At 41.4% G+C, this 24,416-nt stretch overlaps 1 protein-coding gene and 1 long non-coding RNA gene across 3 annotated transcripts; one reads left to right on the forward strand and one right to left on the reverse strand.

The window, feature by feature from the left end:
• Nucleotides 1-17,098, forward strand: MYOZ1 (myozenin 1). Of its 2 annotated transcripts, XM_052799341.1 has the most exons (6): nucleotides 4-216; nucleotides 2,360-2,461; nucleotides 4,117-4,298; nucleotides 12,910-13,144; nucleotides 15,536-15,695; nucleotides 16,544-17,098. In XM_052799341.1, exons 2-6 carry the CDS (start codon nucleotides 2,386-2,388, stop codon nucleotides 16,773-16,775), a joined length of 885 nt encoding a protein of 294 aa, XP_052655301.1. In that variant the 5' UTR covers nucleotides 4-216; nucleotides 2,360-2,385; the 3' UTR covers nucleotides 16,776-17,098. The 2 variants fall into 2 exon arrangements, with proteins under 2 accessions (XP_052655303.1, XP_052655301.1); XM_052799343.1 differs by lacking the exon at nucleotides 2,360-2,461 and having other exon boundaries at nucleotides 1-216.
• A 433-nt stretch (nucleotides 17,099-17,531) lies between these two features.
• LOC128146799 (uncharacterized) lies at nucleotides 17,532-24,293 on the reverse strand. Its single transcript, XR_008236844.1, has 3 exons — nucleotides 24,156-24,293; nucleotides 23,544-23,605; nucleotides 17,532-19,663 (listed from the first exon to the last, which is right to left on the reverse strand). It is a non-coding gene; the product is annotated as an uncharacterized LOC128146799 (long non-coding RNA).
• Between the last annotated feature and the right edge of the window lie 123 nt (nucleotides 24,294-24,416).

The following is a 24,416-nucleotide window of genomic DNA, read 5'->3' on the forward strand; positions in this document are numbered from 1 at the left end:
GCCTGTGCGAGCAGCCTTCAGGAGTCAAATTCACAGCACTCCGCATCAGCAGTTTGTGCTGGGCACAGCTTGCCTGCGCCCAGGCATCCTGGGTGACCGGGGCTACTGGACAAGCCTGCCCAGCAGCACCCAGAGACGGGCTGGAAGGAAGCAGCCCACTGCTGAGCTCTGGGGCAGGCACATGAGCTGGTCTGAGCCTGGCACTGCAAGCCTGAGGTGAGTTGACTGGGCAGCAAAATAGTTTAGAGCAGGTGCTGGAGAGGGTAAAGACTGGTTTGGTTTGCAGCAAAAACAAGGAAATTACTTCTGCAAAGACCGATGCAGAAAAAGACAGAGGAATTGAACCAAGGGATACAGCACAGGGGAGAAAAGGATAATTGTGGCTCTGGCTTTATGTACGGGATAGTTGGGAGGATGGGGGCTGAGGCTCCAGCAGCCTCACCGTGATCGGGTGGCTGAAAGAGCAGTAGTCCCAGTGTAGCTCTTGACCCTGTCCATAGTGAAAGACTGCTGCCCCTTTCCTTACGCTAGACCAATTGCATGCAGCAGGTTTTCCACTCCCCAATCCTGCTGGATTAGTAAAGGAGGACAGCAGAATGGGGCGGACTTGCCCTCACTGCTCCTTGGGAATGGGTGTGCTAGAGGAGCACAGTTCCCCACCAGGGCCAGCCCTTTCTGTCTTGCCCCAGGGAGTCCACATTTGGGGCATACAGATGATTTCCCTCTGTTTTGCCAGTCTTATGACCCATCAGATGGGCCATAACCTCCCACCCCCCCCACCTCCTGGCAGCATTGCCCCTTTCCTGTCAAGCAGGGCCTGCTTCTTTTATATAGCCAAGCAGATGTCTGGCTGCTCGAGGAGAATGTGCAGCGCGTGCTTTATGGCTGCACCTGCTCACGCGTGCTTTGGGAATACACCAGGATGGGCTCTTCTATGATGTGAACTACATAGGCAGCATCTCAGTAAAAAGGAAAGCTTGGGAATCTGAAAGAAAAACTAATCTGAGAGAGTATCTGCCAATGTGATTGGAGCTGGTTTGCTGTGGCTGGGCTTCTTTTAGCAGTTATCATCACCTCATCACATGAAAATCATGTTGCAAAAGGAGCAATGGTAGAATGAAACTGCAAAACACACAGGAGATAAAAATGTCTTGATCACAACAAGGGCAGCATACAAACTCCTAGAGCCAGCTGTTTGCTTCCTAGTTTTAAAATATACCTCATAGTTCAATGTCTTCAGTTCCGAAATTTTTAGCAACTAAAGTGCAAAGAATCACAAAGACAGAGATGGTTAGTTATTGCTATTGCTGAAGCCAACGGGTCTTTGCTCAATTTTTTTTGTGTTGTATTGTATTAGGTGAGGATCTGTCCCCCTGTATGCTGTTGTTTGGGCACGGACAGTATTGAAGTGAAGGCAAGACATTTGCCCTACTTGCATTATGTGTGATAAACCCCAAGGACTCTGAGAAGCTGCCTGAAGTGGAATTGCTGAGATTTCTCCTAATTTTCCCTGACTTTGCAGTACAGATCTCTCATCCTATCTGGGGACAGAGATGGGGAACACTGTACCAGAAGAAATCTCCCTCTTCCCCTCCTCCCCCCTCCAAAATGATATGCGATAAGATCAATACATAAGATACAGGTGCAAGTTACTTCAGATGGGGCGAAAAACTTTTCCTTTAACAAGTTTGCCTGTGCCTTGTTCCTCCAGCCCTTCTGTAACAAAACAGTAGCAGTCATAAAAGACAGAATTACTTAGGGGTTTGGTTTGTTTCTTTTTTTTAACAGAACATGCAGTCTAGTGGTTTTCTGAATACCTATTCTAATTCTAATAGGACTAAATATCCAAACCAAACTTGCACATTATTCAAAAAGCTCCCAAATAACTCATGGACAGACACAAAATCTGTATACAAAAATACATATTACCATCTACTGATAACTGCATGGTATTATAATATGGTATGATAGAGCAAATTTTCAAACTGTCATTCTGTTACTGCAGCACAAGATGATAACAGAGTACCACTGTGGCACACGTGGGTGATGGGAGACTGCTATATTGCAATTAAAATGCCTATTTTGGACGACAATGCTATATGGCACCTTGGCAATGCTTCTGCTGTGATCTGCTGCCATATTTTGTGTCATAATGCTAAGTCTCCAGAGAACACCACAACGGTCTGATGATGATATTCTGTATGGGATGATAACATTCACTAGCTCCTTCATGTGGAAGGGATAGAAAAGAACCTGTGTGTGACATGAAGGCTGTGTATCTCTTAACTGTAGATGGCAACTAAAAGAGAGGCAAGAAATACCTTTCTAGTGTTTCATTCTCATTTCCTTGTGTGTTTAGAGCAAAGCAGAGAACCCTTTGTGGGAATGCCCCTTGCAGGGACTCCTGCTCCTGTTAAAAGGAAAAAGTCCACTAAACTCATTGGGAAGCTGACACACGAAGGTAAGATATGCAAACCTGCACACGTGAGAATTGTTTGGATTTCAACCTGAATTTCAGCCTTTAAAATTTCACACCCTGTCTGACTGAACTCCCAGAGCAAGACATGCAGTGAACATACCAGGAGACAGACCCACAAATATTACTGAAACTCAGCCTTCAACCACATCACATTTTCTAATTCACTGTTCAAAAGCATTGCACACGCACTCAGGCCAAACGTTGACCTAAATTGCACTTTGTAAACCCATATCCTCCTGCAGCATAAATTTGGATGCACACCAGTGTGAATGGAAAAAGAACATGATCTGTTATGGGTATCAATATTGCAGTGCCTAGTTATATTCTATGTTTTTTCTCTCTCTTATAACCTTTGTCTCTAATTTGTTTTTCCTCTATGTGAGAGAATTCCTTTGATTCCAGCACTCATTAGTTGAAAAAGTCAAAGTCTCTTAGAGGGGGTAATAGAGCAGGAAGAATATAACTTGGGACACTTTCCTTTCCACAGAATACCTGTGTATTGGGTAGGGTGACTTTTAATTAACTGTGATATCCCTATCTTCTCTTTACTTTTGACAGCATGGGGAGGATTTTTAGAGGTTTTAAAAAGTAATAATTCAGTGCTGTCCCTTTCTTCAGCCCCCAAAAAGGGCTGTAGAAACTTCTTTGCTAGGGTACAGGTATATATTTTTCTGTTTGTCCCTAATCCTTTATTCAAGTTAACAAATAAGTAAAAATCCAATTTGCAGTTAAAGGACATTTCGTCCTGTACTATGAAAGAGTGCTATATAAAATTGGCTTGCTAAAAAAATAATAATTTCTTCAGAGATTGTCTAATAAAACAAATGGGCTTATACCAGTTTTATACCAGTTTAAGGATGGAGGTTCACTCTCTGTTGGAAATGAGATGTAGAGGTGGATAAGTGGTCTTAACCTTGCTTAATACAGAAAAAAGAAAGCCTAGGAAAAGTTGCTTGTTTCTGAATGAAAAGCTTTAACTGCATTTCTGCAAGATTTTTACACTGAAAATGTTTGAATTCCTTGCTTTGATGGAGAACTGGTGGTACCAAATTAAATGGAAAAGGACTTATCGACTAACCAGCACATTAACACTTGAACAGAACTTCAACTACTTTTTCCTTTAAAAATTCTCCTTAAAACAAACAAACAAAAAGATATAATAACCTTGAATCTTGCCATGGTTTCAGGATAATGTTTAAACCAAAGCATGCGAGAGTTGTCTTTATTTATTATATGTTGGCCTAATCCGAAGAGCTGACTGCCACTCATCTAATTCCAGAGGAGGGGAGGCAAATGTAAAGCAGTAACCAGACAAGGCAGTGGTGCATTTTGAGGCAGTACTAAGGAATCCTGCTGCACTGCCTGAGATGCTTCAGATGTGGGACACGTACATCTAGCTCCACCTTTACGCAACTCTTCTCTGTGTAGATTTGCCTCGATTGCAATCCAGAGTAAATTTCACCCATCTATATCCAAAGTGTCATCAATGTAAAAATTTGGTGCATAGGTTATTTCCTAACAACTTAATTTAGAAGAGAATTTGGCTGCTTTGAAGACACTACTGATGCTGGGAAGCAATGGCCAAGAGACTTGGACCAGAGCACTTCCTAAAGCGTCCCATTTCTTATGTTTTGTAGTCATGCCACAAGAGGTGTCCAAGCTGAACTTGGGAAAGAAGATCAGCATCCCCAGAGATGTGATGCTAGAAGAGCTTTCTCTCCTCACTAACAAAGGATCCAAGATGTTCAAATTACGTCAGCTGAGGGTGGAGAAGTTCATTTATGAGAATAACCCTGATGCCTTCACCGACAGTTCTGTGGTAGGTTGGAGATTAAAACTAAAAAGCTGCTCCATACACCCAGGGGAAACAGGAATGGAGTGTGCCCAAGCTCTCCTCTGTATGTGCATGGGCCGGGTGGTGGGGATCTACTAGCAAAGTAGTGCAGGAAAAAGACAAAATAATATAAACCCACAAGTTTTATTTCTTTTCGGCAGCAGCATTAGTTTCCTTTGGCAAATACTTGGTTTCACACATGCAGAAGCATGAGAAAATTCAGTACTGAGTGACGAGGGAGGACTGCATGTTTGGCATGTGTTCAGAGTTGCGCAGGGTGGGACTAACTGTTTTTGTACCCATTCCATTTCTTCTCTGCAGGATGGAAATGATCCATCCAGGTCTGACTTCAGCTCCAGTAGGCGCAGTTCTATTTTTAGCCTAGGATACCCTTTTATGCTTCCTGCTGGGCAAAGTCCTCTGCTCATTTCTGCAAGACGTTCCACAAATGAAAATTCAGACAGAAACCTCTAACCTGACACTGCAATATCTTCAATTCATTTGCTAGAAGCTACGTTTGTTTTCTTCTAAAGTATTTTTCTATCAGATATGGTGTATAAATTCAGACATTCTTCTTCTTCTTCCCTTTCCCATGAGTTAGTACTGTTACTTAATCTTTGAACTTCTCTCTACATTAGTTGCTGGTGTAAAGTCTTCTGAAGATACTTAAACTTTTACAAATTAAACTCTCCTTTCACACGATTGTCAGCAATTCAGTAAAACAAATAGAAAATTTTTCAGGTTCATATGCATTTTGATGTAGAATCTTGTCTTCTGATGTTATTTAAAATTTATTTGGTGTCATTTTATCCCTTTATGGCATCTATTTTCCAGTCCAAGGAAACTCAAGCAAAATAATAAAAGTCAAGCTGAAGAAAATGTTCTGCCAAACAACAACATGCTATTTTTTTAGCCCTCTGATGTTTTTAAAAGCAGCAATAAGTAAATCTTTGTAGTTCACTTCTAAAAATGACAATTTGGGAAGCAGGATGTGGAAAGATGCCTGGGGATAAAAAAAAAAAAAGTCATTAAAATTACAACAGTAGGTCAGATTACAGATCAGGGATTACAGACTGGAGATATAGCAAGCATATCCGGTGTTAGACTTTGGGCAGTTTCTTCATCTCTTTGTGCTTTAGGTAGTTCATCTCTTCAGTGAGCTATCTCCTAGAATAGAAGTGAAAATGAATGGTGTGTTGAACTTTGGACTCTTCAGATGAGAATCTTAGAGAAATGCAAGCTGTTTTTATAAATACTCAGCAATCTCAGAGCTCCTAAAACATATGAGGGCCAAGTTCATATGTCAAAATCCGCTGCAGTGAGGAGGAGTGAGAAAATAATAAGGTGAGGGAATAAAAAGCTGAAGTCCAAACTTATAAAATTTGAGGGTGTCACTTAAGGGTGTCCAATCAGAGAAATACAAAGCGAATGAGCTTTGACAAACTGACTCAAAACTGTACATGCAGAGAGTCCCTCCAGGACTGACATTACAAAGGCTGATGACAATCAATTCTTTTTTGTTAGCTGTTTTTCCTACGTTGTTTATTCATCCGTGCCCGACTTTCACACCATACCCTTTCTGTAGTGAAATCTCTCCCTCTATTCTGTAAGAATACCCCTCCTGCCAAGCTCTTTGAACAAGACTGTAAGATACTGTGCTGTGGAGAAATGTACTTGGGGGTTAGACAAGACCCTAACAAGCCTAGGATTTTCTTTATGGCTTTGCTATATGAGAACAATGGAACAGTCTCCAAACAGCAGCTGATACTCTGCTTTAAAATCCTCCATGATTCACTTTCAAGGCTATCTTTTCTCCATATTCATGGTACAGATAACAAATCTCCACTGGTCAGTGCAGGAAGACTTAGGTCAGCCCTAGAGCCTTCGCTTGGGGCCAGCTTAGCAGGATCACAAACATAATTGTTACCATTTGCTGGCTGCCCTGTGTGCTCTGTGCAAGGACTCTGCCAGGCTGCATCCACTGCCTCTGGGGATAACTATTCTCATGACCACAGCCAGTATGAGTTAGCACCTTTGCTGGCAGTCAGAGCAGTGAGAAGAAAAGCTGAGCGATCACAGCAACTGAGCCATCCTCTCGGACAGCTAGTTGCTCTTGGGCAGGTAAAGGCATCAGATCTGTGGCCTCACTGTTATCTTCCAAACCATAAGGACAGTGCCTGACCTTAGCATCAAATAACTTTCATCAAAAAGCCCTTTTGATTGCAATATTTTATTAGCTTTCTGTTCCCTTCCTTTGTTGCTCCTGGCTCTGCTCAAAGGCAGATGCAGAAAAGGCGGCTTAAACAAAAGGGAACTGTGGGAGGAAGATAATGGCAGAGTAAAGAATTCCTACTGCTACTTCCAGTTATTTCCCCCTCCCAGTTAATTTCCACATCCTTTTCTCCCCATCCCAAAGAAGTCCTTGTGCCTTTAAGGCTGTGGGACAGTGAAGGGATTTAAAGCTGGTCGTGTTTTCTGCTTTTATATCACAGGTTTCTTAACTATCAGAATATTCTCAGGACACGCTTAGCAAAGCAGGTCAAGAAAGTTCTGGGATGGAGTACAGGTGGCTTCTTTCCCCCAAAAGTTTAACAGCAAGGTAATGTAATATAAAAACACACAAAGAGAAAGGTTATTAAAAATAAATCTAAACCATATAAGGGGCCCCAGAATAGCCTGTGCTGTAGCCATAAACCTTCCACACAAGGGAGAAGATCTCAGCAGTCACGTGTCATCGATCACCCTCCTGCTTCTCTCCTCCTCCTTCTGCAGCCAAACAACCACACTGGACAATCAGATCACTCTCCTTATTTTTGGAGGAGAAAACATATATATGGTGTGTGCATGAATGTCACATAGCTCCATGCAAAAGTAAAAACCTGCCACTCTATCACTGCTGCGGCTCCACCCATCCAGTTAAAGGCAAATGGTAGCTAAACCCACAGTCAAAAGGACCGACCATTCCCAACATGAGCAAAATGAAATGCACTACCTACTGCATAGCTGTTTTCAATACTGTGACCCTCTTCTCTTGCAAATATGCAGTACAAGGGGATGTTTTTAGGGAGGGCTGAGTTTGACACTTTTAGCACACTGATACCCTGCCAAACAGGGAGAGTTCATGTGACGTCCTCCTTGTTCGGTGCTGTGCTGGAGAAGCTGGGCTCTGCTGAGCCCTGTCTAGTAAATCAGAAAAAGGATTTCTTCTCCTCACCCCAGGCTGTGCCACCCTGTCGCAGGAACTGTGGTTCTCTCCATGTCTTAGAGGATATTATCAACCTCACTGTGGAGCTGCAAGATGCTATTCACTACTGACTAAAGACCATGATGAAATCCTATCTATCTTGCTATGTGCTCTATTACTGTAGCATCTGACCAACTATAGCATGAAGGAAGTTACTACATTTATTTTTTAACAGTGAAACTGAACCATAGGGTAGATTAATGAATCACCCAAAGTCATAGAGAGGGTCTCAGTCTTATCTTGGGGTCTCCTAAATCCCACTTCACTGTTTAGCAGTTAATAGACCAGCAGTTCAGAGACCTTTTCTCCACTTCATAATGCTAAATTTGTTTGGCCTCAAACACATCAAGATCATGTGAAACTATGCTTCTTAGCCTTACAGCTCCAGTCATTATTGCCCTAACTTCTCTCGAGGTCCCGCAGCCACTTTGGGAACCTCTGTGTAAGACCTTCTTGCCATCATCAAGAGTAAACTGAAAACAAAACCATAGTTATGCTTTTTGGGCATTGCTGTTACAGTGTTTTTCTTCCAGTGAGGATCCTTAAAAATAGTCTTTCTGCTAGTCAAAACCAGTGGCCTGATTTGGGTTACATGCAGGAGACAGTTTAGAGAAAGACTTGATTTGCCTCCCCCCGCCCTTTCTGCTTTACATATCAGATCTTAAATTAAAACCATTGGGAAGGTGGAATGACCAATACCTGAGTAGACAATTATCAGCAGTAGTACATAAAAAAACCAAAGACCCACAAACAAAAAACCCCCACCTTGATACTTTCTCAGACTCGCCCACAAGTTAAAATAAATGCCATTTCCACATCTTGGCAGTGTTTGTATGAAAACAAGCTGAATGTGTGTTGCCAAGTAATTTCTGCTGGTCTTCAGGTCAAGAGATTTCTTCAGATAAGCTAAGACATCAACTGTGAAACAAAACAGAAGAAGTGAAAAAGGGTTAAAGAACTGCATTACTGTTAGTCTGGATAATGGCAGGAGTTACCCTGTATTCCTTTTACTGCTGAACAAGAACTCAGAGGAGTAAGCAGAGGTTGCAGGAAGAAAATGGAAGTAGTTATGTTACAACACCAAAAGTGGTGCTTCACAGCAGATGGAAGTACACAAACAACCTACCTCAGAGATCTTATATAGTTAAATAGCCAGACACGATACAGTGTGTGAAGGAAAGCATAAGGACGGAGGAACAGAGATATTATCATGCAGCTACTTGGTTTAATGCACAAGTGTGCACTGATGGCTCTGTTTGCCCCTTAATGTACTTAGAAGAATGCCAATCAAGATCACTGGAGGTAGCGCTTAGGGGAAAATGTTAGGAAAAGCATTCTTTCTAGGAAGTCTGTTCTGCAGGGAATATTAAACCTCTTGAACAAACGTTATAGGATAACCACAAGCTGAGATACGAGACAGCCTCAGGTTATGACCTAAGTGGAGCAAGCCAGCTGAGATGTAACTTTTCCAAAAAAATGAGCCTAGCTGTGCTGGAGTTGGATTGGTCCAGAAGACCTAGAGGTTCCAACTATACCCAAAGCTGTGTAAGAGTGAACATGAAGTCTGATGCCTTCTTACTCAAGAATTGAGTGGTGTGGAAACAGCAGAATGACAGAGAGGAAGAGCCTTTTATTTTCCATAGCAGTTTGTTAGAGCACTGTGACAAAACTTTGGACCGAAATTCTGAAACTCAGTTTCTTTCATCCACAAAGAAGATGTGGCAAGGGTGACATAAAATATACAAATAAGATATAAATAATTCAGGGTAGTATTAGATAAAAATTCATATTATTTAGATGGGTAAATTCAGGCATAGAGGCAAAAAATAATTTGCCTAAGATTGAACAGCAAGTCAGAAGTAGACCTGAAAATAGAAAGCAGGAGCTCAATCCACTGAATGGTGCCTCTTTGGGGAGCATGTTTAAAAAAAAATTAGCTTAAGATCCTTCGACAGCTGAGGTTACTTTTTATTTTCATCCTTTTTTTAAAAGTGAATCATAGGTTTAAGGCAGTGCAACTCCAAATTAAGGACCGAGTCACACACTTTGATAAAAACAGCAGGCATTCTATGAGACTCTCCAAGTGTCTGAATTTTAAATCTCCCATCCCACCGTTAAGGAGCATTTGAGTGGCTGTCACTGAGAGGACACAGTCACAGTAACTTCAGAAGTGTTAGTAACCACATAGGCATCAAACCTTTGGGAAGCTCTTTATCAGTGAGGTGGAAATAGAAACACATTTGGTGGCCTCAATCATTCTCTTCAAGGCACAGCAAGGAGCTGACGGGGAGCACACAGTGTCTCCTCCCGGGGACTGCCTGCAGTGACATCAGGGCGTTGAGATACTTAAGAGATCTCAGCTCCATTAGTTGGATCATCTTTCATTATCTATTTTTCATAAGACATACAGTAGCCCTAGAGAATTCAGAATTCGTCCATCTAGGCACTCAGCCTGAGGAATCGGGCTCTTGCTAGCCCTAAGGACTTCAAAGACATGAGCCCTATTTGTTTAGCCAACCCAGGGGACTACACATCACATGAACTTGCCACAATTGTTCTCTTGTTAGAGTGGATTTAGGGACACCCAGGGACTGATAACATCCACTACCTCTAGCAACGCACCAGCAGGGCAGACCCTACCACAGAGGAACTGCATGATCTGCACCCAGAGCCAACAGGAGAAGGTTATCAGCCTTCTCGGTTGACACTGCTGGACTTCTCTCCTGGGGCTTCCACCAACAGGGTCAATCAACCCTAACTGAGAGGTCGGTTTTGTGATGCAAATATGCATATATGTAAAAGCTCCACATGCTTTAGCAATGGCCCAAGACATGCGTTCCCCTCAAGTGCAAGCCGTATTTCACTCCAAACATCCTGACCAGAGGCATGCTGTAAGTACTGGAGACAAAGCCGCACCTACCCAGCTTTGACTATGTGAGACTCCTGCTTGAAACTGCTGTTCCCGAACTCCGCTTTCTTGGAATGAGATCATTTGAATCCACCAAGGTTCAAGATTTCAAAAAGATGAATTTGCCTTTGCCTCCTATTAATTTGAGCTAAGACAATCTCTTGTGGTGGCCAAAACTAAAGAAAATTACATTTTTATTCTAGCAGGTGAGTAGACTGCGGTATTGCATGGAGAATGGGTCTTTCCTACCTGAATGGAGATGTCTGCTGAACATAGGATGTTTTCCCAGTGGGTCCATGAAGAATCATGAACTAGTCTGAGACCAATCAAACTAATTTCATTTGCAGCTAAATAAGACTTAGGTGTGGCCTTGCTGAGGCAGACCTTTTGTTTCAGAGAAACTTCACTCCTGCTTGGTGATAATACTGCAACTTAAAATGACAGCAGATGACAATGATGCCCCTTCCTGGTCACATCAAATACTGCTATGCAAAAAACCAAACCAGCCTGTTTTACTCATGTTATGCTGATGTTTTGATGTAGAGTGCATGTAAGTAACCAGAGGAAAAGATAAATAAGCATTTAATTCTCAGGAAGAGCACACAGCATGGGTGAAACTTGAAGGAAAACAGATGCAAATCCTGTTTTGAAATTACTGAGCAAATCAGTAGAAGCACTAACCTTGCAGATATATTAACATTTTGAGAATAACCTCATTCTGACCCCTAGCCCTCAAAATACCCTTTTTTCAGTTTGCCTTTTTACAGCTACATAGCTCCCATGGATAATTGAACAGATTGCCCTGCTAGCTCCTGTGTACAGCTTAATGCTCACAATCCTCTCCCCTCTCAGTGCTTCCTGACATTCAGGGGAACATCATCTCCTCTGTTCCTAAAAAGGGAATTCCCTACAGCTAGGAGAAGGACAGACAGTCCCTAAAGGCCCTGGGGGCACCAGCTCTGCCACTTCAGCCTGCAGCTGGCTGCCTGCCTGGGTTGCAGCCTGGTGACATGCTGTGAAACCCTGGACACTGTTGCTGGAGACACAGGGAGCAGAGGGTTAGATAATTCTGCCTTGAGCCTTGCGGGGTTTTCACTTCTCATCTATTTTTAGCTGACCGAACAGCTGGCCTTGGAAGCCTGTTTACAGCATGGAAAGCTTCTTTTTGCTAAACTGTACTAGGTGTAAGAGCCCTGAGAAAGCCTTAACCCTTTGAGAGCCAGCCCTGAGGTTGGCACTCGTCTCCCATTGACAGCCTGAGATGAATTTATGCAAACAGAATTGCAGCATGAGGAACCACAGATTCATTCATTTTAGCTGTATTTGTTATATCTTTGTGCAGCTATAGCCAATCCCCTAGTCCAACAGGAAAGACCATATGTGATACATAACCCATGTTACTTGTAATACACAAGAGATACTTTTTTATATCTGATAGGATTCAAGCTTTGATCTCACTGATGACCAATACATAAAACATTTTTGCAAACATATATCAGTTTCTGTTCCACACAAGTACTTATTAAAATTGCTGTGTGCAAAGACAGGACCTTGTGCTAGCACCACAGGGTCTATAAATCCCGCATAGACAGTTTGCTCTTTCACTATGTACTGCAGGGATTGTGCCTTCTAACCTGTACTGGGGAGAGTGGATGGCCTGGAAAATAACGACCAACTTGATTTTATTGATGGATACAGCTTTCTTTCTTGCCTTGTTGCTGGTTAGATTTGGTTCGTTAATGCACGTATTGCAACAAACAAAACTCTTCCTTTTTGTCATTTTCCTCTTGTGGTTTCCAGGAAGTCTTTCATGTTTTCCCAGGCTGCTCTCTCTGCAGTCTTTCTCAACATGTAAATACCCCTCCCCATACAGACCTTTATATATATATGGAAAACAGACATATGGGCAGTCATCTTCCAGGCTTTTATGTTGTCACAGTTACCCTGTTGTTCTGGTGCCCTTTAACACTTAGCTCCCACACTGTAATCGAGCTGACTTGGCTGGGCTACCTTAACCTCAACATGAAAACATTTCCTATTTCTTGTCCAGCTTGCTTTCCCACAGGTTAGCCAATGTATCTCTGTCTGGACCTTTACCTGCTATGGCAAAAGCTGCATTTCCTTTCCCTTCCTCCTGTATTTCATACTGATCGCTGTTGCAGACAATACACAGATCCCTCTCTTCTCACCCTGATCATATAAAATGACTAGGAGGCATCCATTAAAAGGTGTGCTACCATTGCCCTTGCTGCTGTTCTACAACTGCTCCTATACTGAATACAGAGAATAACTCACATGAAGTTCTGCCACTGGTTTTGTAACTCAGACACAGAACTGGTCAGATCATGGAGACTCAGGAGTTCACATTCTGGGACCCAACCCTGCAAATGTGAATGGACTGTGTCCAGTAACAGGGATTCCTACTCTTTTTTCTCCTGCCCTAGGATCACTTTCAGAAGTTCATCCCACCAGGAGGGCATTACGGGGAAGATGCTCATGGCTATGCCCATGGGCGGATGGTAGGAGGAGTGACAGCGGGGCAGCATGGCTCCAGTAAGCAGCAGTATCCTGCTGTTCCTCCTAGGCCTGGAAGCAAAGGAGGCCCTGGGGCCAGTGAAGGGGAGCGTGCAGGGGAATCGGCTGGAAGTGGTGGAGAAGGAGGCGATGGTACTGGGAAAGGCAAGTATCTCTCTGCAAGAATAAGAAATAGCTAAAGCTGTCAGAGCTCATGCCAACCTTACTCTTAGGGACAAGTAAATTAATTTGACTAAAACCTGAATTCTTCCAAACTAAGTTCCATTGCAACATCCAGAAAAGTTGAACTGCCTTTAGCTTGATAGTTTTGTTTGCATGCTTCTGTGTTGCTACATCATAGCAATGAAGCAGAAATACCTTCATTGGCTGGACCAAAGAAATGATGGGAAACTTAACTACTGGGCTCCTAAGGTTGATACAGCAGTATGCCAGTATGGCATACCCTTTCCATTCAAAGGTTTCACACTGACCACTACTGGAGACAGTATTAACTCTAGCTCAGTAGTCTAACCTGGCACATCAGTCTTGAGTATATCGGCCCTGATTTCAAATCAAAACTTCCATCTAAACAAACAGCACTTTTTGGATAATCTTCAGAAAGGAACAGCAATATTTCTAAAACTTATCTGGTAATCACCACCGGTCTACTGAAGCAGTATCTGTACAAGTAAAAGCATTTTTCATTGAATTTAGTCTTTGCTTAATTTTATCCTTTGTTTAGTCTGGCCAGAAAGCTCTAGAACCAAATTCCTTGTATGAGAATCAGCAGGTGAAATTGTTATTTTAACAGTCCCTATGGGATTTTACAACACAAAGCAAATTTGCTTGGGAACCAGGAACCACTGTCATAAGTAAGCAAATGAGTGACTTGTAAAATCCAAGGTTTTTCATTTACATTCCGGAAGAATGTGCATTTTATATCAAAATCAGCTTTTACATTTCTGGGCATCCCTGTGAAAAAGAAATCTGTGCAGACTCTCTGTCTTCTTACAGGAGATTTTTCTCCATTGTTATCCTATTTCTGTGTGCAGGGAGAATAAGGATTAATATCATCCTGTAGCTTTTACTGCAGAGCTGGATCCCAACTACTTTTATTTTTCAACCCTAACAATCAATTTACTTCTAAATTACTTAGTTTAAGCCCTTCACACAGAAAGAGGGGGGTAATGGTTTTTATCTTCTTTATGAAAATGAGATTCTTGTACATGTCTGCAATTCTCTGAAACCAGGGAAGCCTAGGGTTTGGCAAGGTTTGAAGAAAATAAGCAAGACAAAGAAAGAAGGTGTGATAAAGAAGAAAGTTTCAGATGAGAGTAATAGGGTTCATTTACTTCATATGAACTTACATTTTCTACACAAACTGTGGCACCATGGAAGCACCAGTATGTCTAACTCCATTAACCTATTATTCCCATCTGCCTTAATGAAGCTAAGCAGAAGTCATTGCTCAGGAGTTTTAAGGCTTATGAAGGATGAGAATTTTAGAAGTGTGCTACATTTCAATACACAACCAATGCTCTTATTAGCAAGGTGGTATTATACACAACTGGAAGAAAAAAGAAAAGAAAAAAAAGAAAGAAAAAAAATAAAAGAAGAGACACACTGAATGAAAACCCTTGTCTAAGCTCATTTGCTTAATGGTGCAGGCAGAAGCTAACCTAAAATTTCTGGCAATCAAGTATCTGACTTAACAGCAAAGTGCAGCTCTGTCATTGACAGGATTTTAACTTCCAGAGAGATACCCCGTCATATTTTCAAACTGCTTTTAGCCATCCTGAGGTGTTTGACCCAGACTTGGCTCTAACATCCTGGTTCAGGAGGGGGAAAATATGAATGTCTGTTCATTGAAACACTAAGAAAATGCCAACTTACAAAAATACTGAGACAAGGGAGATGGTCATTTTAGAACATTCAAGAATAGACTACTGAGGAATATGTTAGTAAAGATGGTTGTGGGTTGCCAAGACTGTGAAATACGATGGTTAAAGGTTTTCGGTCAGTTAGAGCCAACTTCAAAGTTTGAGCCTAGTTCTGGAGTTTACAGTCTGGGATTTGTTTGTTGCATCTGATGATGACAGTGAGGTTTATATGGAGGGGTTATTTCTGCTATGATCAGACAGAGAAGAGAGAAGTAAATTATGAAATTAGATAGCATTTTGCCTTGTATAAAGCTTCCCCTGAGGTAGTGAAAGAGATGATGGGGCAAGGACATTTGTTCTTGGCGTAAGAGGTTTCTATTTGAGCGACCAGAGAGAAGAATGAAAAAAACTAGCTTTCAAATATATGGTCTAATGCAAATTCCTGGGTAAGTGGCTCTTAGACTGTGATACACCTACTTTTGTGGATGAGGATGGAAGTCGCATATGACAGTCTTATGTAAGATAAATCTAACTATAAAATCTCAGACTTGATCTAGGAATCTATCGAATCTGGAAACAAAGCTGGTGTCTCAACTTCAATAGCAGAATACAGAAAGGCAATGTATTTAGAATACGTGTCATCTAACTAGAGTGTTTTACCTTCCTCTGTTTACAGATGGAAAGTCAGGAGGCAAAAAAATCACTGTATTTAAAACTTACATCTCCCCCTGGGAACGAGCAATGGGTATCAGCCCCGAGGACAAAAGTCAGTTCACCATTGACTTACTGTCATATAGTCCCAAAGCTGATTTCCCCCATTACAAGTCTTTTAACCGGTAAGTCTTCTTGGATATTCAATTCAGTTTATTTAGCATGAGAAAATACAATAACCCTGGCCATAGCCATCCTGTCTTGTGCAATGTAAGTAAGTTTTAGATGCATGTCATTTTCTTAGCACAGTCTCCTGTGGATGAAATGTTTGGAGGCCTACAAAGAGAAAATACATTAAGAGCTAGAGATCTTAATTCAGCTTATGGACAGAAAACCTATGCAGATGGATAAAAGGACTTTAATCCTATTTCCCTTTCTTTCTCACCCCATTTGACCAGGGAGATTTAGCTTGCCACTGTTTATTACTGCAGCCATTTAAAGTTCAAGAGTTCAGGAAAAATACTTACGATCAGAAGCCATATACCTAACAGTACTTCAGATAAGAATCAAGATCTTCCTGCTGCTTCTGAGAAGAACTGAAAGTTTTACAAATATTTCTAGGGCAGCAACAATTTCCTGTTAACCTCTGTATATAATTTTGCCAGCCAATTCCATAGCCTCAGGACATCACTACCCAGGACAAACCCAAATCCCACTCATTTCTGCAGTAACGCAGTGTCTGCCTCCTACACGTACAGGGTACCAACAGGTGTGAAAGGTGTATGGTTTGATGGAGATTGATGCAACGGGAGTGAAGGAAGTGCACAGGAGCAGAGGGGTATGGGGGGGTTGTTTTTAAATCTTTTTTAGTACATAGGCAATGGATACATATATGTTCTTGGGAAGGATTTGTTGGCCAGTGAGCTGCAACAGTGGTAAAATTTACAGTCTTGGTAACTTTGATTATTTATTTTCTAAATCCTGTGGTTTACCTATGCTCGGTTTGCTAACTCCATGTATTCCCTTGTGCCAGGACTGCCATGCCTTACGGGGGTTATGAGAAAGCAGCCAAACGGATGACCTTCAAAGTGCCTCAGTTTGATATTTGCCCTTTGCTTCCAGAATCTCTCATGATATATAATCAAAATTTCAGAAACAGACCCTCCTTCAACAGAACCCCAATACCTTGGATGCCTTCAGGAGACTCCTCCGAGTACCATACTGAGGTCAATGTGCCAAGGAGTGGCGAAACAGAAGAGCTGTAAATCCCCACCGCCAAGGCCGCCTTTTTTTCTCAGCCCTTTCTATTTGCAAGTTGATAGTAAGGGCCTGAAAAATGCAACTCTAGTTCTGTAAGCCCTTCCTTTCTTTTGCCCTTAGCCCAGACAAGTTCCTAGCAGGTTCTAAACTTATCTTCATGGTGGTGGTAATCCATATCAGAAACAGTTCTAGGGAAAGGAGCTTTTTATTCACCAGGGCATAAAAGGGCAAAAGTAGGAAGTGTTTTTCTGTTTAGCAATGCTAAATGCTGCCTGTCTGCTCCACAATAAATCTGTTTGTCATGTATTAACAAGTAATAAAACACCAAGAGGAAAAAAAGCCTTTGTGTTTTCTCTTTAAAAAATGCTGCTGAATCAATTTGGGGATTAGCAATAACATAAGTTTCAATCTCGCAGCTAGACTGTTAGCATGGGAAGAAAGATTGGGGACTGATGGGGATGGTCATAAGATAGGTATACATCAAGGAGGCTTGGATAAATACTGCAAAACTGATGGTGAAGAATGATGACTTTGAGAGGAAACGATACAGGTAATCGTAACAGGATCAGAGCTAAAATAGCAAGTCAGCCTGTCAGTGTAACAGACAGATGAAAGTATTTCACTGTCACCTAAGATTCCCCAATTCTCCAGAGTATAAAAGCGGTGATAGCTTAAGAAGTTGGGTTTTTTTCACACAGAGACCAAGAAGGCAATAGGTTGGGAAGGAACAGAGGCACACCCAAGTGAGATGACTTGCCCATAGTTACAAAGCAAGAAAGAAAAAGCTTTAATTGCAACAGAGATAATTTGACACCCGCCACAGTGCATTACTTATTCAAATACACAGCATCAAAGTCTATTCCATTTCTTCTAACAGTTTTAGCAATGCCACACATACAGGAAGAAGGACAGACACTGTGGAAAACCAATAAGGAACTTTATTTTTCTACATGAAATACCTTCTGTTTCATGAACATTTGCACTCTGACACATAACGTACAAGACTGCTGTTTCACTACCATACCCTAGCTCAGCCTGTATGGAGACTGGTTTAGAATTTTCTGTCCTGGTGCCATCTTTAGATCAACATTTCCTCTTATAAACAGGGCTAAACAGCTAGCTTACTGCGACAGCTTCCACTGAAGTACTTTTAACTCAGGAGTTTTTCCTCCTTGTCTAGAAATCCCTGCAACCATATATTTGATTTTTATTCTGTTTGGATAGTTATGAAGTTGGCTTTATTACACTCCTCTAAAAGGCTACTGCCCAAGATCTGTTAAAAATTGTGCTAATAATAACAAGCTGCAGAAGTAATGAATGAGTAGCTTCCTAACCTTTCTGCTGAAATGGCTAAACATTTATTATATGTCCTATTAAATGATTAAGAAGTATCCATAACTCAGTTCTGTGACTAAACTTAAAAACATTAAGGTGGTACTTTGATCTTTGGAAAAAATTCCAACAAAAATGAAAAAGGTTGTCTTTTTTGACATGTTCCTGCAAAGTATTTGAAGTTTGAGTCAAAACCAAATCCTCAGAAAAACTTGTTTATTTGGATAAAATGGATCCAGGAATTAGCTGAAAAGACATTTCCCACATTGATTTCCTTTTTTAATGCCTACATAAATACATGCAAATTTCACTGGTGAAAGACAATTAAATGGGAAATTCTCACATTCTACTTAACTATTAGTTTATTCTGTATTAGATCTCTGTCTGGAGATAAGGTTGCTATGGGTTTTCCTACATTTTTAATCAATCTAGCTTTTTCAAATGCATTGTAATTAAGTGGGAGGGATTTCTTTTCCAGTTCAAAAAGTATTCTAACTATATTACAAGAATCCAGGCTACAAAGAGAATGTCAGAAGTTCAGAAGGACAGACGAAATTTCAGAGAAAACTAGGTAACACTAAGGAAAATATTTTCCCACTAGATATGCCATTTATTGCCTCCCCTTTTCTGACCTGGATTTTAAACTCTTGTAATACAGGATTACATGATTTTTTAAAGTGAAATACATTATGCTTTCATGGTAGATATGTCAGGAGCAGCAGAAACAAGACAGTTTGGTACCTGGATGTCATGGTCTATTTTCAGTAGCAGGTGTTACGGATCATGGGCCAGTTAGACATGTCAAGGTGCAAAGAGGGCTGGCTGCTCTGAGGAGGGGTGAGCCCCAGGCAAGCCCAGCACAGGCAGTGCCCTCACCAACCAGCACACAAGCCCACCACATCGGAGCATGGCAGGCAGAGCTGAGTGCTGGTGACAGGGTCCATCAGTCATCCCAGACATGGAGAGGGGATGAATCGGGCACAGGGGCTATCCAAGGAGTCTGGTCAGGAGCAAAAGGAGGCAGGGCTGGACACAAGCTACACTGTGGGTCCGAAGTCCATCTAGGAGACAGGCTAGCTCCAGCACAGGTCTCGGGTCCACCCAGAAGACAAGAATGCAGGCCAGCACCCCTACAACATAGCTGACACAAGGGGCCCAGGCCCAGCACTGAGCTTAAATGGGGTTTCTGGGCCGTAAGTGGGGTGAAGGTCCCAGGTGAGGCTGGACAGGGCACCTAAGGGCTGTTGGTGCATACAGGGCAATGATACCAAAATGACTGGGAATTCCAATATAATCACAACAATCATTTGAGTTCTACCGGAGCATAGAAAAAAAGGACTAAATAAAATAGGTCCTTAAATATGCAGGGAAATGTAAGAAATACTGTGTAGAAATAGCACAGTGCTCTCTGGTGGTGTAATTTCAAAGCTCTTGCGTACAAGGAAGGCAGCATCATCCAGCAGGTAGGTCAAAGGACTGGGTATATACCCCAAGCTTCTCTCTGGTTCATAATGTACTGTTGGACAAGAGTTTTCATCTGTGCACTCCATTAGCCCAAACCCTAAGTGGGGATAAAAAGTTGCAATGTGCTTGGAATTAGTATTGTATCACTGCAAATTATTAATAATATTGCTATAATTCATACTTGTAAGCTAAGAGGATCCTTCAGTTTTGGTAATTTGCTTAATGAGGCATATAGCTCTTCTTTTGCCAGTACACTTTCAATCTCAAATCTCGTCAAGCAGGATTTATGTGCTTTTGTTTCTAGTACAAAATAAGAAATACAACATTACATGTTGTAGAACAATTCAGACAACTGCTGTTTACATAGCTTAAGACACATGCTAGTTTAGTCATTATTCAAAGTAATGTTAAAAGTGAGAAAAATCAGTAATCCAAATTTGTCTCAAAAATAATTTATTTCAGTGAGTCTTGCAGCTACTGTAATCAGGGCAGAAGTTTGTCCAAAATGATCAAATATTTAAGAGGAAGTAAGTAACTGTTCCTGCTCTTTGTTTTCTTTGGGCTATGATGTAGACTCAGGGGAATCGCCCATGTCAGAGAATTATTTATACTGGGAATAAGAGGATTTTATAAGATTTAATTACAGTGGATTTCCCCCACATACTAGGAGCTACAGAATGGAAACTCAGTCATTTGCTTTTAAGCAGGATCATCGTAGTTAGAGACAAAAAAGAACTAACAAACTATTGAGCCCACCCTCTTGTAAAGGCAGGCTACAGTTCCCTCATAGAGAATGTACTGGATATTAAGCTTATACTCCATTGAAAAGCAGCCAAAAATCCATTTGATAAAGAGGGGCTGGCCCATGAAAAACAGATTGGATAGAATTTTTTGTCATTCAGATCTTTCATTCAGAACAAAAAGTTCTTATATTTTTAGTTATTTACAGTGTTATTTTTAGGAATATTATTTTACAGTTTCCAAGCTCTGAAATGTTTCTCTCATGTAAGGCAACTTGTATGATAAAGAATCCAAGCCACACTGAAAATGCATAAAAGAATAGTGCCCACATTTTATTGTAAAAGAAAGGTGTTTAACAAAATCTCAGCAATACTATCCATAAATATGGATTCATATATTTAAAAATCTTGCCTGAAGATGGCTGATGGCATAAATATTTGGCAGGTAGTAGCACAGCTGGTATGCTTCTCTGTGTTGCGCAAAAACTCTTCCAGTTGACTGCAATGTATTCCATAATCAAAGGGTTTGCATCTCATAATTGTCTCTCTCATGTGAGCAGCTTGCCATTAGTGATGAAGATATAATTCATACAACTAACATCTGGGAATTACATTTGATGTTGTTATTGACAGAGCATTTAGAGGAGATGGCTTTGTCATTAGGCTTAGTGACTCTCTGAAATAAAATTTGGAACAGTTTCAGGCTGTTAGGAGAATATGGGCTTTGTCTTGTTTGACTTGTTTTAAAAATCATACCATGAATACATACAATGTATTCCCTTCTCATATACAAGATGGCAGGCACCAGACAGCCAAGAGCCTGAACACGATCATTCTGTTATGGGGCAAACAGGTCTGCATGTAGCCGTCCCTCCATGGGAAGCACTGACTTGTGGTGCAAGGCTTGAACATTCACTGCACTGAGGTTTCTCTTCCTGCCTAGCTTGTCTGCAAGTATATGTTCTCTTCCACAGAAGACTGCCACAGGTGTGATCATCTGGCAAATGCCCCACTTCCAAAGGACTGCTTCTTGGCACAACAAGCTGCTGTTAGCACTTCTCTGGCACCTTATGGAGTCCACCGCTGCCCATCTGCAGAACATATGCTAATTTCTCTTGAATGAGTATTAAAAAAGTTTGCAAGCCAGCCTGCTGGCTCACAGCACATTAATACATTTATATGCAATCTCATCTATGCCCAAATCCTCAAACTGCAGGTTACAAACTAGTTTAGACAAGTTGCCTATTCTGTCTTGGAGATGTGCCTGACCAGGACCACAGATAATCAAGCAGAATTTGCAGACACATGCAGAAGCAAGATTGCACGCATTTTGTGGAACCCTACAACTTTTGTGAACTGCCGAGTATGTGGGATTTGAGACACTATTAATCATATTCATGGCATCATATATCTACTAGTAAAAGTCTCTTCAGCTTATGGAATTAATTAGCAGTGCCTTTATGCTGTACCTCTTGCTCTCTATGTATTTAACACAGAGTTAAGTGTCATCTTCTCTCTGATGATCATCTTCTGCTTGCAGTACAGCTTACACAACGCTTTAATGAGTGCAAGTACTTGGTCAAATCTGTATTGTGTTAATTAACACATGCAGTAAAGGGAAGAGAACTACATAAACCCCTATGAAGCAATGCTCTTAAATGAAACCTGAAATCCAGTCAGCTTAATAAACAAATTCTCAAATATAAACTCTTCCTTTAATTTTCAATTATACTTTTTAGAAACTTTATTTATATAAAAACTTTTAATGCACATTTTCCAACTTTTTTGAAGAAAACCTGCAGGCTCTTTTTTTTGTTTTGTTTTGACCTTTTGATTAACGATAAAAAACCACAAAATGTTTTGTGCAAAGAGTTTTAATGTTAAAAGTCTGTTTTTCATTTAAAGAAAATTCCATTTGATGTACTTTCAGGGAGAACTGACACAAAGAAATCTGCAGACAGGGACCACTTACCCTTTAAAAAATAGGAAGAAGTTATAGGTATAGCTCTAGCCAGAGTTATAATGAACATTTGCCTTTCAAAAATCCACAGTGAACAAATGAATGCATAAATAAGGTGAGATTAATTTATGGTGTTAAGTTCCCCTTCTAGTGCCAAACCAAAGTAGTTATTCTTCTTTGTTCTTCTAACAAGGCTTACTGGGAACACTTATTTTTGGGAAATTTGGACAGGGAAGGCACAACCATACTACAAAAAGCTGACAAAGGTCTCAACTCTTCCCAGGCTCAGACATGAGCCAAGAGCAGCACGCCTGTTTTACTCCAGCTCCCTGCATTTATAGCTGGGGAGAAAAAAAACTACAAGGAGGGCACTAACAGCAGTGAAAAAGGCTACCCACTACGCAGTGCTTTACTTGTGCTCCAAAACATCCCTCTACACAAAAGGGTAAATAAGGACGCTGCAGACTTCCCCTTCTTACTGGGGGAAGGTCCTGCCTTAAGCAACAATCTCATTATACATCATTCACTGCAGGGAAAACAAAGTGGCCCCTGGAAGGAGGAACAAACAAATGAGAAACTTTCTGCTGGCCAGCCTAAGGACAACCTATGGGCCTTATCGCACAGGACCTCCCCTGCTCACAGATGCTGTACAAATTCAATTACAGTGAAGAGCGCTTTAGTCAAACTCCACAGTGCCTGGCTCAGATGAGTAGTTACTTCCATATTCTATTACAAAACCAGACATACTTCAATGGGCCTGAAGCTAGCATGGATTCAGGGCTTCATTATATCTACTATCTCTAAATGTTTCTCTTAATTATCTTTGGTCCCTAAGAGAGGCTTGAGGCCTTCCTCATCTGCTGTCTCTCCCAGTACGATTGGCTTGATTCCCAAAGCAAAAGACTGAAATGGGATGGGAAGTCACAACAAGTAAACAAGCATTCTTTCAAATGCACAAACTTTTTCTGGTATTATTTTAGCGGTGTTAGAAATGCCATATTAACAGCAGCCGCACTAACAGTATTGCAGACACCTGTATATACAAACAGTATGCTTTAAGTGTTTGCTCTGAGCAGAACAAAAGGTAGTCCCAGTCCTCCAGGCATCCTCTGTGCATCTGGTGTACCACTGATGGTACACCTGAATTATCAGAAGCTGGTAATTCTGGCATACAGAAATGCATCTTTTAGATACAGAACATTATGCATCAACTCACTCACTTCTCATATGTAAAAATGGGGCTCAACAGAATAAAAAGAACTTCCTCCACAACTTACAGAGCTGGTGGCACTCCCCTCAGGATTGTTACAAAGGACATCTCTCTCAGATGTTGGGAACACTGAAATACAAGGGCAGAAAAGAAAGTGTATTAGCCCTCGTGTCTTCATGTTTCAGTTTGAGTAATTAATTTCACTGTTTATCCAGGGTGCTAGCACTGAGATACCAACTGCTCATGGAAATGGCTGTCCCCCCAGTCATCTTCAGACTCTCTACATGCATGATCCTGAAGCCATAGGAAAGGACCCATTTATTTCGGTGGGCTTTAAATGTGCATCTTGGTTATCACCAAAACCACCAGTTAGTATTACTGCCAGCACTCTGCACTGGTGGCAGGAAAATCACATACTGCTATGTGCAGCTGATGCAATTCAGGGAATGAGCTTAATATTCATTTTACACTTTGTCTAGTATTCAGAAAATCAAAATACAAATTTGTAAAAGATTTTATTCAGTTTTTCCCATATCCTGAGATGGTCTAATTCATGCCTGAAGTACTTGGACAGATGATGTTGAACATATGATGTTATGGCTCTAATCGGTGAGGAAACCCAGCTCTTGCACGAATTACAAGTAAACTTTTGCTAGGCATTATGTTGGAGGACTGTTACCTTTGGCTCCAGTCACATCCCACAGCCATCGCAGCCCATACTGTGCAACTGTTAGAGATTATACAGACTCTGCAAGCACACCTGTTTCCTTTCGGGCAAGAAAAACCGGTTTCTACCCAGGCAGCTTTATCGAGCAAGCTCTGCTGCATCAGCTTAACGTGCTGAACCACGGTAAGCTGCTCCGGGCGCTGCGAGCAGCGAGCGCCCTGCGAGGCCGGCCCGGCCGGGCCCGCTCCGGACGCGGCACCCACCGACCCCTGA

The sequence above is a fragment of the Harpia harpyja genome, chromosome 10 (genome assembly GCF_026419915.1).
Source record: "Harpia harpyja isolate bHarHar1 chromosome 10, bHarHar1 primary haplotype, whole genome shotgun sequence".
Lineage (NCBI taxonomy): Eukaryota > Metazoa > Chordata > Aves > Accipitriformes > Accipitridae > Harpia > Harpia harpyja.

What these genes read in the sequence shown, in the direction of transcription:
- MYOZ1 (XM_052799341.1), top strand. Translation starts at nt 2,386, where the DNA reads ATGCCCCTTGCAGGGACTCCTGCTCCTGTTAAAAGGAAAAAGTCCACT. An exon ending in TGGGAAGCTGACACACGAAG is followed by an intron (nt 2,462 to 4,116) that starts GTAAGATATGCA and finishes TATGTTTTGTAG; the next exon opens with TCATGCCACAAGAGGTGTCC. An exon ending in CCTTCACCGACAGTTCTGTG is followed by an intron (nt 4,299 to 12,909) that starts GTAGGTTGGAGA and finishes CTCCTGCCCTAG; the next exon opens with GATCACTTTCAGAAGTTCAT.